Below are 17,299 nucleotides of genomic sequence, written 5' to 3'. Positions count from 1 at the left end.
TACATATTCAAAAAAAATTCTTTGATAATATTTTAATAGTGTGATGAATGTGCTTGGAAAAACTAAAAACACTGATAAATTATGTAAAGAATTAAAAGAACTAGTTAGTAGACCAATGTTACATCAGAATCAAACAACCAATAAATTTCTAAAGGTTTGTTATACATTGGGCAAAGATGATAAACAAGTTTTATATAGTTGGTTGAAAGAAATTAAATTCCTATATGAGTGCATCTCAAATATGGCTCAATATATGAATATGAACATGTTAAAGATGTTTAGAATGAAGAGTCATGATTGTCACATGTTCATGCAAAGACTTATTTAATAACTTTCCGTGACTTATTTCCTAATAATGTTAGGCAAACATTTATGCAATTCTATTTTACAGAGATTTGACAAAAGGTGTATTATGACGGTCGATATGGTTCAGCTAAACCTAAAAATAAACATTCCTCTCATACTATATAAGTAGGAGCATATATTGTCTCCCAATTTTTTTATTTAATGGAACATCTACTAGTACATTTATCTTACGAGACACGAATAGTTGGTCTTGTACAGTGTAGATTGATGTATAAAATGAATGATTTTTTAGAAAATTAAAGAATAATGTTCATAATAAATTAAGAGTTGAGGGGTCAATATGTAATATTTATCTGGTAGAAGAAAAATTTTCTTTCTACTCATATTATTTTACTGATAATGTGAAAATCAACCATCACAAGTGTTCTAGAAATTTTGATGATACTCAATCGATAGATCCAGAGATGCTTTCTATTTTCAAGTTTTCTGGTAAGCCAGTGGATGCATATGTTTCTAGATAGTACAAAAATACCATACTATAAGAATATACATATTCTTAAATGCGATGAAGTCAAATTCTATATAAAGTAAGTTGACTTTTCTAATCAAATATTTATCCCCTTTTTTTATTTGTTATCCCAATTATCTTAAAACTATCTTCCATGACAACTTGTATAAATAACAACTACAATTATAGAATCCATCAATGAGTGTAAGTGAAGTGCATGAAAAGTTAGAGGTCAAATTTGTATTATGATTTTAAATCTATATAAGTTACATAATTTTTTTAAAAAAATTGTTCATGTGTATTAAGTCCTATCCTAATTTATATCATAATTATTTTTATAGGTGAAAAAACATAAAATATCAAATATGCAAGATGAAAGGATAATGAATATTGCATCAAGACCCATCCATAAAATAATGGTGTACTTTGGTTACTATATTAACGACTTCAAAATCCACGTGGCACAATGAGATTCATGGAGATTAACCTATAATTTTGATATGTACGTTAAAAGATCTATCAACAATAGTAACACTGAGTTTGATTACTATAGTAGACTTGACGAAATCATAGAGGTTGAATATTCTGCATTACCTATAAAAAGTTATGTGTTATTCAAATGTTCATGGTATGATCCGACCACAAAAAGAAGTACCCGAATATATGCAAATTACAATTTAGTTGAGTTTAATGCAAGCAAAAAATTTAACAAATTTGAACCTTTCATTTTTACGGTACAAGCAGTTCAAGTTTTCTATCTTAAATACCCTACGAAGAGAAGAAGATCTCATGAATGATTGTCTGTCTGTCGAATGAAGCCTTGCTAGATCATAGAAATGTCGAACACCATCACTGCTCAAAACCATGATGCATTTAACAAGATCACAAGAAAAAAAAATGTCATATTTGTCGATCCTCGATCCTGGGCCATAAACATAAAAATATTAACTTTATTACATTTAACCGTTAACAATGATTATCTTTAATAATTGCGTATTAGATATTAATTATATATATTTTTCACACAAGAGCAAATGACAAATAGAGTGACCAAAGCATCACAATCACCATTAAAAAAGGGGGGGGGGGGTCACAACCTCTATCCACCTAGACTATAAATGACATTTATTATGATGTTAACGATGGAAGGACAAATAACTTCACTCTCTACCGCCTTGACTCCTAGGCTAAAGTGGTCTATGATCGTTTAAGGACTCCTAGGGCTTGTCCTAATTCTGCTTCTTCTACTGAGGTGCAATCGTTAAGATAAAAAAAAAAAAATCAAGAACTAAGGATCGACTGTTCATACTAGAGCAAATGATGGCTGCTTAGACGGCGAGAGATGATGTTGCCTTGGTCGAGATGCGAGTAGTTATTGCTTAATAGATCAAATTACAACATTGTCTTGAGTCACAGGAAATTCAAGATCCATAGGAATTGTTGATTAGCTCATTCTGAGATCTGTTCAACGTAACTATAACTTAGTTTTTTTCTTTATCACACGTAATCATGCAAATTATATTTATTCAATTTTGATATTATAATTTGGTTATTTCTAATTATATTACATTTTTTAGGAAGATTTTATCCCTATGATTGATATATTTGTCATCATCATTGATATCCAAAATATGATCCATGTACTCTTTTTATATGTAAAATTAGTTATAAATTTATTACATTTTTACGGGGCGCATGATTCTAATAATAATCTACCAAATTTTTACTTTTGATAGAATTTGATATTACTATCTCATAGGATTGTAATACGGATGTTTATTGTTGATTTGGATACTTTGGATTTCTATCATGGTATTTAGATTTTTTTTTGTATATCTATTGGATTTTGGATATTTTATTGTGGATGTTTAAATAACATATTTTAGATTATGAATGTTGTTTATGGAATTAGTTTGTTTGTATATTGATTGTGAAGGTTTGTATGATTATAATTGTTTGTATAGATTGTGATTGTCTATTGGATTAATTTGTGTATGGATTGTGTTTATATCGTCATCATTTGTGATAATTTATTTTGATATAGAAAAATATAAACAAGATAATTTTAAAATTTGATTTTTTTAATATATTTTTTAAATATTTAGCGACAGAATTATGATTTTATCAGTATTTAACGATAGAAATTAAACCATAATTCAATCGTTGTTAAATATCGATATAGAACAATGATTTGGTATGATAACTATCAATAGAAAACATCATTCTATCGATAATTACCAATGGAAAACATCATTCTATTTTTATTTAACACTATTCCATCATAAAATTAGTGATATTACATCGTAATTAATTATGATAATCAACGATGGAATCATGTTTTCCGTCCGGTACAATGACAGAATAATTTTCTCATCATAAAATCCATAGTTAATATAACGACGGAAATAATAATTTTATCATTGGTTAACGATGGAACTGTATGTTCCATTGTTAGTATTAACAATGGGTTTTCAATCCCATTATTATTGTCTTTGATGAAAATGAAGTCCTATCGTAAATTTCGATGGATATCATATTTCGCCAGAAAAAATCGCTTAAAAATAATTTTTTACAGCAGTCATTATTCCATTACTTTATCGTTATTCCATAGTTACGGACATATAGTAACTGAATAGTGACGAAAATTTCTGTCATTAAAAATGATTTTTTTAGGGTTGATTTTGAAAAATAGCATCACATGGCATAAATCCCTGTTTTATTTTGAAAACTAATACCACTGATATTGGTTTTATGAATATAGATCGCAATGATGGATGAAACAAAGAAAGATAAAAAATAACTGTATTTTTTAGGAAATTTAAATATTAAGTATGTATTTTTAGAATTTCATAATTTTAGACGCCTCCGGGGTGTTATGGTGTGGATTGGGCCCGTTGGGCCTGTCAGAGATTTGTGCAGCGACGAAGCTTACTGTGTTATGTGTACCATGCTCGCGCCAGCACGTGTGACTCGGCCAATCCGGATGGAATTGAGTTGTACTGGGCATGCACAGCTCGCGCTCGGTTTGGTTTGGTTTACTATCTCTGATCGAAGGTACGCACGCCAGAGTGAATGATAAAAAAGAAAGAGCTGAGTAGTTTCCAACATTTTCCACCGTGTCGGCTGCCCTATATATTGCGGCATCGTCGCGTTCGCATCCGTTTTCTTTTCCCGACCACTTCGCCCTCTCACCAGCCGTGCCGCCGAACGCACGGGATTGGAGGAGCGGCGGTGGTCGATGGCGGCGTCGAGCCCGGCGTGCCTCCTGTTACAGAAGCAGCTCAGGGGTATAGGACGATTCGCTGCTTTCATAGATTGGTCGTGCCTAGGGTTTCGGCCGAGGGCTTGTTGCCCGATTATTCTTGGTTTGTTATTCTTTTTTGTGGTTCGTGGATCAGATCTGATGAAGAATCCGGTGGATGGATTCTCTGCTGGGTTGGTGGACGATAGCAATGTCTTCGAGTGGAACGTGACCATCATCGGGCCGCCTGATACGCTATAGTGAGTCATTGACACTTGAATTGGGTGATTCCAGTGCTTGTTTTCCTTTATGGAGCATTTATCTGCGATCGGATCGGTTTGCTTTGTTACGCCCCTTGTTTGGTCCGTCGTTGTTTTTTTTTTCTTTGAAAAAAAAAATCAAGAATGGTTTCAACTCATGAAAAATGTACGCTTTTATGAAATTGATATAGTTTTCGCTGAGAGAATACTTGAGAAGTTCCATTTGTAGAATCTTGATCAAACTAACAATTATATATTATTCTAATGCATTTCTTTGAGATTGTATGTTTCAGAGAGTGCCAAAACGCAAGTTTGCAATTCAATATTCAATCTCCAATAGAAAATAGCATTTGCCACACTTGAAGTGCTTGTATAAACCATTGTAAAGCCCCAATAAGAAATGGGGGCATGCTCTCTGTGGGGAAAGAAACAACTGTTAGACTGAGGAAGATAGCTTTCGAAAGCTTCTTTTCACTACAAAAATCTTATGAACTTTTTGTGATGCTTAGAATCTAGACTCTAGACACACTTGAAGGATTTTGTTCCCAGTTGGAACTTCTTGTAGTTTGATTTGAATGGATCTAGAAAGCCTGTGAATCTCAGTTCTGTTGGAAACATGGTTTCTTTCTTTGTATAATATAAAATTGTTGTTGATGACCTCATCGGGGGTACTAACAATGCGGGATAAGAAATATTCAAGCAAAAGTTACATGATTGATTGGACTCTGGTATTCGTTGATTCAATGGATGGCACAAATAAACTTTCCTGCTTGTGTCACTATTTTCATGTATATAAATGCTGATTTGATTGGACTTTGGTATTCTTAGCTTAAAAAGATGGAACTCAGCGGGGTAGCTTATTTTCTGCCTGTATCACTATTTTTCACATATAAAAATCCTGTCTTTTGACATTCCTGTGGGAAAATAGTTATGGCAATCAAATCTACTACATAAAGTCATGTGAAAAAAATTTCTTAGAATATTGATAAATCTTGAGTGATATTCATTCTTATGAATAAATCTCATCGCAGTGATAGTGGTTTCTTCAATGCAATTATGAGCTTCCCACCCAACTATCCCAACAGTCCCCCATCAGTGCGGTTTACTTCAGAAATGTGGCACCCAAATGGTTAGCATTTTATCAAAATTGTGTCATTTCCTCCAACTATGTGTTTTAGCAATGAATGTATTTGCAGTTTATCCGGATGGGCGTGTTTGCATATCAATTCTTCATCCACCTGGTGAAGATCCAAATGGTTATGAACTCCCAAGTGAGCGATGGACCCCAATACACACAGTATGATCTTTTCCATAGATCTGTTTCTATCCATATATATATTTTAGGTTACATTTTATATTTCTTGGATATTCATGCAAATGAAATTGACTATCTTCTATATGCATATGGTTGATATTTATTTTGATCACATAAAAAATTGCTGTTATTTCGAGTAATACATCCTGCTGATTTATTTTTTGTGAACTTAAACAAGAGGAACATTCACATAGGTTGCCTAAAACTTTTCAGCTGATGACTCTTTTTTATCATTGACCTAGCTAGTAATTCTGTCTTAGTTCATATTTGGTCTTAGTCAAATGCACACAATTTACATTGTTTAATATTGCATGCAATGATTGATTTTGATGCTGTTAGTCATTAATCCTTGATATTTACATAACAACGACTCACACCAAGGCAGTAAACTTGCAGAAATTAAAAGAAAAAATTCTTTAAAAAAAAGATGTGGCACAGTTAATGTTGACTTGAACCTCTTATGTACCTTATTTGTATGTTTCAAATTATTTACTAGGCGCAAGTTTCCAGGAAATATTAACAAATTGTTTGAGTAAAATGTTTAATAATTTGTTATAATTACCTCTTATGCATCTGCTCTATATTGTATGTGTGAATAATGTAATGGTTTCATCACATATTGTTTGGATACACTTTTTAAAGGCTTGACTATTAGCACAACTCTATATCATAGTAAATCCACAACTTTTTGTGATTATTAGAAATTCATTTTCCTATTGTGTACTAGGTTTAGATTTTTTGATGAATCTTTGAGAAGATTTTCTACTTGAGCATATTTAATGCTAAAGCATTCATACCACATGGACTATGCAATGATTTTGTTACATATCATATCCATAATTATTTTTTATAATCTTAACTTTTAATGCAGCAGCTAATTCTTCGCAGAATATTGCTAATTGTATTTGGTGAACATTTCTGTATCTGTCCGTATTTTACTTGCAATATTGGATATGCATCAACATAGTAAGTAATTACAGTTCTTTCTTACCTTCAGGTTGAGAGTATAGTTCTGAGTATTATTTCAATGCTTTCAAGTCCTAATGATGAATCTCCAGCAAATGTTGAAGCTGCTGTAAGTTAAACAATAAAATTTAACCATGTTTTTTAGCCAAAAAAGTTTTCAAGTTTTAGATGTATTTTCATTCAAAAGCTTCTATGAAATCAATATCACTTTCAGTGACATTTATGTTGAGTATGAATTGCATTGCACACTTGCCTACAATAGCTGTGTTGGATTTTTTTTTCCCAAGCATCATGCATACTTCATTTATATACACTGCCTCAAGGGGGATGTTTCCATATGCACAGTTATCTCAGTCTGCAAAAATCGGCTGATTCAACTCAGGATCTGTAATAATCGATATGTCTTTTGCCAAGGAATTGAAAAACTCTGATGTTGGCTGAAAGTTCATTGGAAAAGCCTGGAAAGACAACATGTCTAAAGACTCACTAGAATGAGACTGAAATTGGATAGGATCACACATGACTAAATCCATGAAAATTCAATCCATTTCACTGTATTTCTTGCAGGTCCACTTTTTCACTACTAGAATACATTTCACATCATGGCTTTGTCATCTCCCTTTTTAATCCATATGTATATTCCCTTTATATTTGTATGTTTTGGGCTGGTTTCACATGGAATTGGTTGATGTGTGATTCATTCCTATCTTAGCATAGTTGTGATAGGATTCCTTTCATTCTTTCTAACAGTGTCCATTAGTCTTTGGCAGGCTTTGGATTCACGTTCAATGTTGTCACTACCTCTTATAGAACACATGTTATCACCCAACAACGACAAGCAAATATTAGTCATAGAAGCTCCATCCCATATCTATACTGAATTAGATGCGCTCCGGGTAATTGGTTCGCTAGATGAGGTGGTGGTTCAATTGTTCAAAGTGTGAATTAACCAAAGTATCAACTTGATAATGCTAATTGGTTGGAGAAGTCGAAATAAACTTGTCCAATTGTGAATCATTGACCTTCTCTGTTCTCAGCAAAGTTCTTTTAATTTAAAACATAGCTAATTTGTTCCATATAAAACAAACAAAATCTCTGTTTGGGTTTTTTGGGACTATATACTATTAGGGTAGGTAAAAATATGTACCATCCCAGATTGAAAATGTGAATGACCATTTTGCATAGTTCGAACCGTAAAACAGCTGCTATGAGAAGTGCTTGGTCCTTATGGTTTTGTGAAAATTGGCCAGTTGGATGAGAAGTTTTTTTTCTAGTTTTCTTTACACTCTATCCCTGAACTAACCCAGAGGGATTCAGTTTTGTATTTTTTTTTTTTTTTGGGTCCAACTGACTGATCCGGTTTGGGTTTCATAGCTATGCTCCATCCTAACATAATATTGATGAAGCTATTCTTGGATTGTCTCTTGGGGAAAGGCAAGGGACGAATTTTATATATTAGGTGTGTATCTGAGCTATATTGTAATTTTATATATTGGGTGTGTATTTGAGCTATATTGCATCGAATCCTGTTTTTCATGAGCGAACTAAGCATATTGAAATTGATTTTCATTTAGTTCGTGAGAAAATTTAACAAAATTTGATTTCTACTGGATATGTGAAGATGTAGGACAACTCAGCGACATCTTCACGAGAGCTTTAAATAAGGTTCGGATTGATTTTCTTTGTAACAAGTTGGGTATGATTAATTTTATAACTCCAACTTGTAGGGGAGTATTCTGTATATATTAATTATCATATTATCTATATATGTTAGATAATATATCTATTAATTAGCTAATTCTCAATTAGTCAAATTATAATTTTCTAAGATAGATTCCTAAGTTGTTTATAAACATATCTCACTCTGCAGTATTATTTATCTCAGTACAATAACTGTTTTTGACAACCAGACTAATATCAATCCCATGTTGATTCGTTAGTAGCTCAATTATTCATTGTCCACTTCTTTCTAATCTCAGTAACATACTAACATCCCGTACATGACTTGATAAATTATTCTTTTTTTTGTTGGTGTGCTTTTGCTTATTCAATCACTGACTCACCTTTTTCAGTCTGTCTTTGTATGATATGATTTGCTAAATTTGGCTTTTTAAATTGCAGAAGGAATGGAGGGAAAACAGGGACATGTTCAAGAAGAAGGTTGGCCGCATTGTTCGAAGATCTCAAGAAATGATGTGAGTTTGGCAAGCAGTCAACTAAAAGGGGTTCAAGTTCCTGTAAGCAAGCTATCATTTATGTTGTCAACATATTTGAACTGTTTAGCAAAGTCTGATCAGAGAGTTTGACGACTAGCCCAGGCATTCTCTAGAGGTAATGGCCTCGAAGATATGACGAGAGGTGGCTCTTGTTAATGTCAGTGTGTTGAGTCTTGAACTGGTTTCATGAATTTGTATGGCATTGTCATGTTATCTATCCATTTTTATGATGTGATGGTGTTACGACAGTTTCCATTTTTTTTGTATTAATTCAGGTATATGGACGTTGGGTCCAATTAATTTTGAAGGTAGACAATCTAGCCTCACGAACCAACTTTTAAGTAAATCTAAGTACTTCTCAAGGGGATCCTACTTAGTGTCACTCGTGGTTCCAACTTCGTAGGCATTCGAAAATGTTTCGTGTGAGATTCAAATCCTTACTATTATTGATCCTTGCTGTATATTGACACGGGATATGATAGATTGGCCGAACGAGGGAAGGAGGGGTTTAAGTCCAGAGAGATAGGAAAGGTATATAGTCGGTCGAATAAAGATCGAGCGAGCATCCACGTGCTCATATATGTTCGATCGGATTATAAAGTCAGTTCGAGTGTAAAGGTATTTTGTCTTATATATAGCTCTCAGCATATCACCGGTTGACCGTAGGCCGAGTGAGCACCCACATGTTCATATATGCTTGATCGAGTTACAAAGTCCGTCCGAGCGTAAAGACATTTTGCCTTATATATAGCTTTCAGCATATTACCGGTCGATCGTAAGTTGAGCGAGCATCCACGTGCTCATATATGTTCGATCGGACTGCAAAGCTCGCCCGAGCATAAAGACATTTTGCCTTTATATATAGCTCTCAGCATATCATTGGCCAACCGCAGGCCGAGCGAACACCCACGTACTCATATATACTCGATCGGGCTGCAAAGTCCGTCCGAGCGTAAAGATATTTTGCCTTATATATAGCTTTCAGCATATCACCGGCCGACTGCAGACCGAGCGAGCACCCACGTGCTCATATATGCTCGACTGGGCTTCAAAGTTCGTCCGAGTGTAAAGGTATTTTGCCTTATATATAACTCTCAGCATATCATCAACCGATCGCAGGCCGAGCGAGCACCCACATGCTCATATATGCTTGATCGGGCTGTAAAACCTGCCCGAGCTTAAAGATATTTTGCCTTATATATAGCTTTTAGCATATCATCGGTCAATCACAGGTCGAGCGAGCACCCACGTGCTCATATATGCTCGACTGGGATGCAAAGCCCGTCCGAGCGTAAAGGTATTTTATCTTATATATAACTCTCAGCATATCACCAGCCGACCCCAGGCCGAGAGAGCACCCACGTGCTCATATATGCTCGATCGGGCTGCAAAGCCCGCTCGAGCGTAAAAACATTTTGCCTTATATATAGCTTTCAGCATATCATCGGTCGACCGCAGGGCGAGCAAGCACCCACATGCTCATATATGTTCGACTGGGTTGCAAAGCCCGCCCGAGCGTAAAGGTATTTTGCCTTATATATAACTCTCAGCATATTGTCGGTCGACAGCAGGCCGAACGAGCACCCACGTGCTCATATATGTTCGATCGGGATGCAAAGTCCGCTTGAGTATAAAGGCATTTAGCCTTATATAAGATTCTCAGCATATTGTCGGTCGATTGTAGGCCGAGCGAGCGTCCATGCGCTCATATATGCTCGGTCGAGCAAAGATTTAGCCTTACATATTATTTTCAGCATATTATCGGCCGACCACAGGCCGAGCAAGCGCGCGCACGCCCATATATGCTTTGCTGGGCAAAGTCCGCCCGAGAATAAAGGCACTTAAACCTTTGGTGTGACTTCTAACCTATTATCGGCCGACCGTAGGCCGAACGAGCACCCACGTGCTCGTATATATTCGACCGAGCTGCAGAACCCACCCGAGCATAAAGTCACTTCGCCTTATGACACGTTCCTAATATACAGCTGGTTTGAATGACCGATCGAGACATATTTAACAGAAAGCATTCTCAACAATATATACAGCCGACTTGAACGACCGACCGAGACATATTTAACAGAAAACATTCTTAACAGTATATACGACCGACTTGAATTACCAGCCGAGGCATATTTAACAGAAAGCATTTCAACAGTATATATGACCGGCTTGAGCGACCGGTCGAGACATATTTAACAGAAAACATTCTCAACAGTATATACGACTGACTTGAACAACTGGCCGAGACATATTCAACAAAATGCATTCTTAACAGTATATACGGCTGGTTTGAATGATCGGGCAAGACATGTTTAACAGAATATTTGGCGAGAAATATCTTCTAGAAACTTCTTCAATCATAATGACATGCCCCCATTATAAATATAAGTCATAAACGACAAAATGAGTACATTTGGTGTACAGAAAAGATTCCTTAAATGATTATTGCACGAAGTATAGAAGATGACTTCATCTCCTAACAAACTCTAACTAACCGGGGACCATCTCACGACTACGGAGGTCACGTGAGGTAGTATAAAAAGGGGGATTCTTTCCGTTGATAAGACACGCAAGTTCTAATATCTAAACTCTATTTCACTTTAGTTACTGTTCTTCTTCTTCCATATGTGAGAGGAACTGACTTGAACGTCGGAGGACCTAGCCAGGGATCCCCACTCTGGTCTTAGGTCACTAACGCTTTATTGACTCGTCTTACTGTGCGCAAGAACGTTGAGGAATTTCTTCAGATCTTCAGAGTTCGTCTTCATCAGATATCATCATCATTCATCGAAACTAATATTCATCTTCACATATTTCAGACATGATCATGTACTGCATATCCCCTGAGGATTTTGTTACAAACGTTTCCATAAATTTATATGGCTTTGTTCTTTTGTCCAATTATTATTCTATTTCTTTTTTTTAATAATTGTTTCTCTGTTTTTTTTAGATTTCTTTGGCTTTTTATTTTCTATATATTTTTTTTCTTATTATCGATGTTTATTTTAGTTTTATCTTCTCTAGAAAACATGTCGTGGACTCGATGCATTGATAAAAACAAAAACCATACTGATGACTAAAAACAATTGGTTAAAAATTAAAAGGTTTTTGAGTTTTATGCTAAAAAATTATTTTAAAATCATTTCATTTCATGTTTTTTTCAAAATTACTTTTTTTATTCAATTGATTATAGTAATTTTACTAACGACTAAGTATCCTCTTAATTTAATATTAAGGTAGTTTCAATTAAAATTGTAATATTAGTGTTGACTAGTCTGGTAAAATGAAGCATTTTTTTTACCGTAATTAAATTACTTTCCTCGTGATGAACGGATGTGGCAGCTTTGTTGCCTGTCGCTGTCGGTACTTAAAAACCAACTACTAATAAACAAAACCAATAGGCGGCCGGCCCTTTCCAATCTCCAGCACGCTACGAAGTCCTGCCCCCGTAGCAAACATTTCCATCTACGAATTGGGGGAAGCTAGGCAGAGATCAAGAGGAGGTATCTTTATCGTCTCCTCACAGATCAATAGGTTTCCTCTTTTTGTTCATCAATTCTCTTTTTTTATTTTTTTTCTTTCTGGGAGTTTGTTGAGTTTCTTTTACGTCTTGCTACGGATTCTATGTGCTGGATGAAAGTTCTTTGGTGTGATTGCTATGCTATGTCTTCTTCGATTTACTTTCATATCCATCAGTTTTCTCCTTTCTATGGTTCAGGAAGGTCGGATTGCAGGCTCTCCGCTGGGCAAGTTTTCCGCGGCGGCGATCCATAAGTAGTATCGTACTGCTATTCTCGTTGTTCAGGGTTGTTTTGATGTAAAATTGGAGAAAGCTGCGATTTTTGACCTTATATAATAGGGCTTATAAGTATTCTCTTGAGAGGATAGAGGAGAATGTCGGTGAAACAGGTACATGCTCTGCGAATTTTTTAGTTCGTGTTTGGTGCACTCTGTGAAAGCAATTAACCAAAAAAGAGTAGTTAACGAACGTTCTTCCTTTCTTATTTAATGGCCAATGTTAAAAGGATATTGAAAGTGTGAACATGATTTTCCCTTGAGTAACTTCTAACAATGATCTTGTGAACTTCTGCTTACATAATCTAGTTGAATTGGCAGTTTGGCACTCATGATTTTTGCACTGTTGTTAGATTTATGCTGACAAAAATTGCTTGAATAATTTATGTACTTCAGAAAGTCGATGTTACCTCTGATTAATTCATTTTTCTCCTGCAAGAGAAATAAGTCTATTTGACCATCAAGAATTTTGCATGCTTTTATTATCAAACTAATAGCTTGTTCTCATTCAACTCCTCCGTGTATCAATATTTCTATATCTGCTTCATATCTTTGTCATTGTCATAATGGAAAGTGTATATCTTATAGGGTTTATCTGTGGCAATGACAACTTCTTTTGATCCCTGGACAAGGGATTTTAATGAAGCTTCAAAGCTCTTTGATGATATTGCTGAAATGGTTTCTGAGATGGGATCTTTGCCTCCATCTGGTCCAGACACCCAACGTCATTTAAGTACAATAAGGAGAAAGAGAACAATTCTTAAGAATAGGCTTGAGAGCTTGGAGTCTCTTCTTCCAAAGTATCTTAGTGACCAGTCAATGTATGTCTCTGCATTTCCATCAGAATTTTGTTAATGCCTACGCTTAATATTTGTACCTTGCCTCTTATGTAATTTGGTTGGTTTCTCATCTATTTTCTTGTAGTATTAGGATATTGCTTTTCACTAGCAGATCATTGAGCATGTTCAATACTGCACACTCATACGCATGCACAAAATTCTATCTATGGCAAATCTGAACAAAAAAAATGCTATATGTGAAGATAGCTTTTCATAGGCACACTATGGCAAATCTAAACCAAAATCTTTGTATATGGCAGATGAAGTCATGCATGCCTCCTGTACATGAATCTGTACCAGATAACTTGTCATAGGAACCCGGTAGCTAACCTGGGACTTGAGGAGAGCTTAAACTGATAGATGTGATATTGATCGATCAATTGTTGCCACCAAAATCCATGACTAAAATTCTCATATCTCCTAATACTTTATTGGGAGTTAAAAACTGTTCAATCATGATCATGCTAATCAGAAAATTGACAAATCACATGCTTGTGACCAGTATCTTAACTAAACCATGAACTTGATGACTAACTAGCTTGGTTGACAGTCTTGAATATTTGGATTACTCACGTTTTAGTTTTGTTAGTGCTGAATAGCAAGATAGTAAGCAAGCAGTTTACTATGCCTTTCTTTGGACTTATATTTTTTGTGTATTGATATAGAAATAAGAAAAGAATTGAGCTAGTAGCTCTTGTTGACTCTATCTATCATTCACTTTGTTCAACAGTTTGCTTGGATCAGTTTTGATATTGAAGTCTGATGTTTCACAGGCTTGGATGAAGTAATTCTAAGTTTGTTTCAACCATCTCTCTTTCCCATTTAAAACTTGTTTTATTTCATGTCAGTGTCAATAGTCCTATTGCGCTGAATGCTACTAAAATCTAGCGATCCTCTCAATCAGCAACCTGATCTAGTCTTGAGCATTTTAAGTGGTTTGAGGGTGGCTAGAGAATTATATATGGCTAGATCAAGCAGTTTTTGAGCTATGCCAATCTGTGAAGGTAGAAATCAAGGATACGAATGAGTCTCTACTTGATAAATTTTCTGTCTCCTCTTCTTTTATTTCTTTTTCTTCTTAATTCTCTCCTTCTACAATTGCTATTCCATGTTTTATCTAGGCATCTATTAGAATTGGTTTATTTTCACCTCGCATGGAAAGTTTCCTGCCTCACCACATAGGCTTCACCATCCCTACATATGATTATATGAATGGATCAGTAGACCACCAGTTAGTTACCACCATCACACATATAAAAAGCCTCTATAGGCTGCTAGTTGGTAGGTTGTCAACTGAAACATGCTGCCTCTTCTATCCTGCTCTCCTCCATGGACTACTTGGTACACCGACATTGCAAGAATCTGCCACATTTCTTTAGTGTTTCTTCTCCAACCAATTAAACACCTTTTTACCCTTTCTCTTCTCATCATTCACCAATCTTCTTCTGTGCCCTGTCCTCATATGTCTTCCTCCTCTTTCTTATCCGACCTATTTTCTCTACTTTGCCAAAACCTGTCTCCTGTCCTGCATGTATCCTTCTACACTTCAAATCATAACCATGCAAATACTCGAGTGGCAACGCCTGCTTGCATTATCAGTAGGGGTGGGGGAAAAATATCTAAAATTGGTGTACCTCACATACCGTACCAAAATATATGAACCATACCGATATTATTGGCATATTGAAAACTTCAGAATGGTATAATACCATACTGAATTTTTCGGTATTGGTATGAGATTTAGTATTTTGGTTCGGTATATACCATACCGATATTGAACTTTTAGTATAAAGGGTATACAATTTATGTCATTTTTTAATACTGAACTTTTTGGTACTGTATACGGTTTAGGGTTCGGTATGCCGTACTGAACCAACCCTATTCATCAGTTCAACTTGTGGTAGTCATTTTTTCACTTCTAGGGGAGGATGACGAGTTCGGAAATTTAGTAGAATGATAGGGACAACTAACTCTATTACCCAATATAATTTCTTTGCTTTAGCATGGACTGCATTCAATTCAATGAGGTGTTGTGTTGCTTTGTAATTTTGTGTGAAATCTCTGTTTTGTCTCTCATTTTACCATATTACCTGAGAATTCTTTCCTGCTACATGAAATGTGTGCTTGTTGCTTCAGAATTAATTTGAATTTGAGTAGCCTTTTTCAACATGTTTTAATTACCTTTTTATTGCAGTAAGGACTTTGAGTTAAATAAACACCATGATTTACTGTCAAATCTTAAATCTAAAGCAAACCAGATGTCAAGTACAATAGACATGCCAAACTTCGCTAACAGGTTTGATTAACTCTCTGAATTTGTGATTACCTTTTCAATATCATTTTTTTACATCTTGTTTTTTTTTTAACAAATGTGCTACTTGTGATTGTTTCTCATCACTTTGGCATGCCAATTACTGTTATGTTGATAGGGAAGAATTATTAGGACACAACAAAAGGTCTGTAGAAGTTATAAGCATAACTCCTGCATTGGATAATCAGGGTATCGTTAGCTTACAGAGGCAGACCATGAAAGGTTTTTTTCTATACTTCCTCTTAGGTCTTCAGTAATTTGTTCTCGTTAACCTTTATAATATTTTATGTTTTTTCACAGAGCAAGATGAGGGGCTTGAAAAGTTGGGAGAGACATTGTTAAATACCAAACATATTGCATTGTCTATTAATGAAGAATTAGATCTGCATACAAGACTAATTGTATGTGATACCATTGCCTGCAATAACATCTTATTTCCAAGGACTTTTTCTAATATTTACTGTTTTTTTTTTCCTGTTGCAGGATGATTTGGACGACCATGTTGAGATAACAGATTCGACGCTACAGGTTAGTATAATATCATTTTCTTGTTTGAATCAATTTCCTAAATATTTCCTTCTTCAACAGATTTGATATTTCTTATTTGAGTTGCTTTCTCAAATGAGAGTGGTATTTTGATTTAATTCAAGCTTACACATTACAACTAATAACTTAATTTTGAGTTTGAGTGTCATATTTGAGGTCATATGATAATGGGTATATTAGTAAGCATGGAGATAAATGTGCCAACCTGGATATGCTGACTTAAATTCTGGATAACTTTGGTGAATTATGGAATCGATTTGATCCTTGGTTTGTGTGCCTATCATCTTCCGAGGGGTTTGGATTTCCTCAGTTCCCAAGCAATAGGATTTTTTTTTGGGAAGTTATGAATCCTCCAAATTAGATGGTGTAAAGATGCTTTCTTTGGGTTCGAGACTTTGATTATTCACTGAACTTCTTCCTCTGGATCTAGTGAACCTTTTATTCTTAACTTACCGCTAATGTGCTTCTTGCAAGAATCTCCTCATTTTGTTCTGGGAACGTCCATGCTCCATTTTTCTTTCCTTGTTTCTACGCCCATGTTACTCGCCAAGTAGTATTATCCAATTTAACTAACTGCTGATCCACCATACTTGTTCATAAAAGTTGCTCAACTATTTACCGGCTTCATGCAGAGGGTGCAGAAGACGTTGTCAATCCTCAACAAACGCACAAAAGGTAGCTGTTCCTGCAGGTGGTTTCTTCTCTCAGTCGTGACGATCGTGATCTTGATCGTCCTAGTTTATACTCTTATCAAATTCTTGTAACTTGGGATCAAACGGTATTACTCGTCACCAGCATTTGTATCATATATATTTACAGCAGAAAGGTTCATGTAGCCTAATCTTTAATCGTCATGGCACACTGCCTTCTAGTGGTCTATATATCATCTAAGTCCATTATAAACAACTATCAGAGATTTTTGTTTCTCGTTTGTGCTCTTTTCAAGTAGTCTAGTATCGTCGATAAGTATAGAAAGATAAATTATAAAGGTATATT

The 17,299-nt window shown here is 35.2% G+C and overlaps 2 protein-coding genes across 3 annotated transcripts; both read left to right on the top strand.

The window, feature by feature from the left end:
• Positions 1-3,915: 3,915 nt before the first annotated feature.
• On the top strand, positions 3,916-9,042 carry LOC122000683 (ubiquitin-conjugating enzyme E2 13-like). The gene is made up of 6 exons (XM_042555101.1): positions 3,916-4,101; positions 4,213-4,315; positions 5,347-5,444; positions 5,512-5,612; positions 6,628-6,705; positions 8,718-9,042. Exons 1-6 carry the CDS (start codon positions 4,053-4,055, stop codon positions 8,793-8,795), a joined length of 507 nt encoding a protein of 168 aa, XP_042411035.1. The 5' UTR covers positions 3,916-4,052; the 3' UTR covers positions 8,796-9,042.
• Positions 9,043-12,192: 3,150 nt separating this feature from the next.
• LOC122000681 (syntaxin-52-like) lies at positions 12,193-17,215 on the top strand. 2 transcript variants are annotated; one of them, XM_042555098.1, is made up of 8 exons: positions 12,193-12,315; positions 12,531-12,721; positions 13,196-13,428; positions 15,641-15,742; positions 15,876-15,979; positions 16,058-16,158; positions 16,241-16,285; positions 16,936-17,215. In XM_042555098.1, the coding sequence occupies exons 2-8, from the start codon at positions 12,707-12,709 to the stop codon at positions 17,065-17,067; spliced, it is 732 nt and encodes a 243-aa protein (XP_042411032.1). In that variant the 5' UTR covers positions 12,193-12,315; positions 12,531-12,706; the 3' UTR covers positions 17,068-17,215. The 2 variants fall into 2 exon arrangements, with proteins under 2 accessions (XP_042411032.1, XP_042411033.1); XM_042555099.1 differs by having other exon boundaries at positions 12,213-12,346.
• Positions 17,216-17,299: the final 84 nt, after the last annotated feature.

This window comes from Zingiber officinale, chromosome 7A (assembly GCF_018446385.1).
Source record: "Zingiber officinale cultivar Zhangliang chromosome 7A, Zo_v1.1, whole genome shotgun sequence".
Lineage (NCBI taxonomy): Eukaryota > Viridiplantae > Streptophyta > Magnoliopsida > Zingiberales > Zingiberaceae > Zingiber > Zingiber officinale.
The sequence above is the reverse complement of the archived record's forward strand: the minus strand, read 5'-3'. Positions and strand labels throughout refer to the sequence as shown.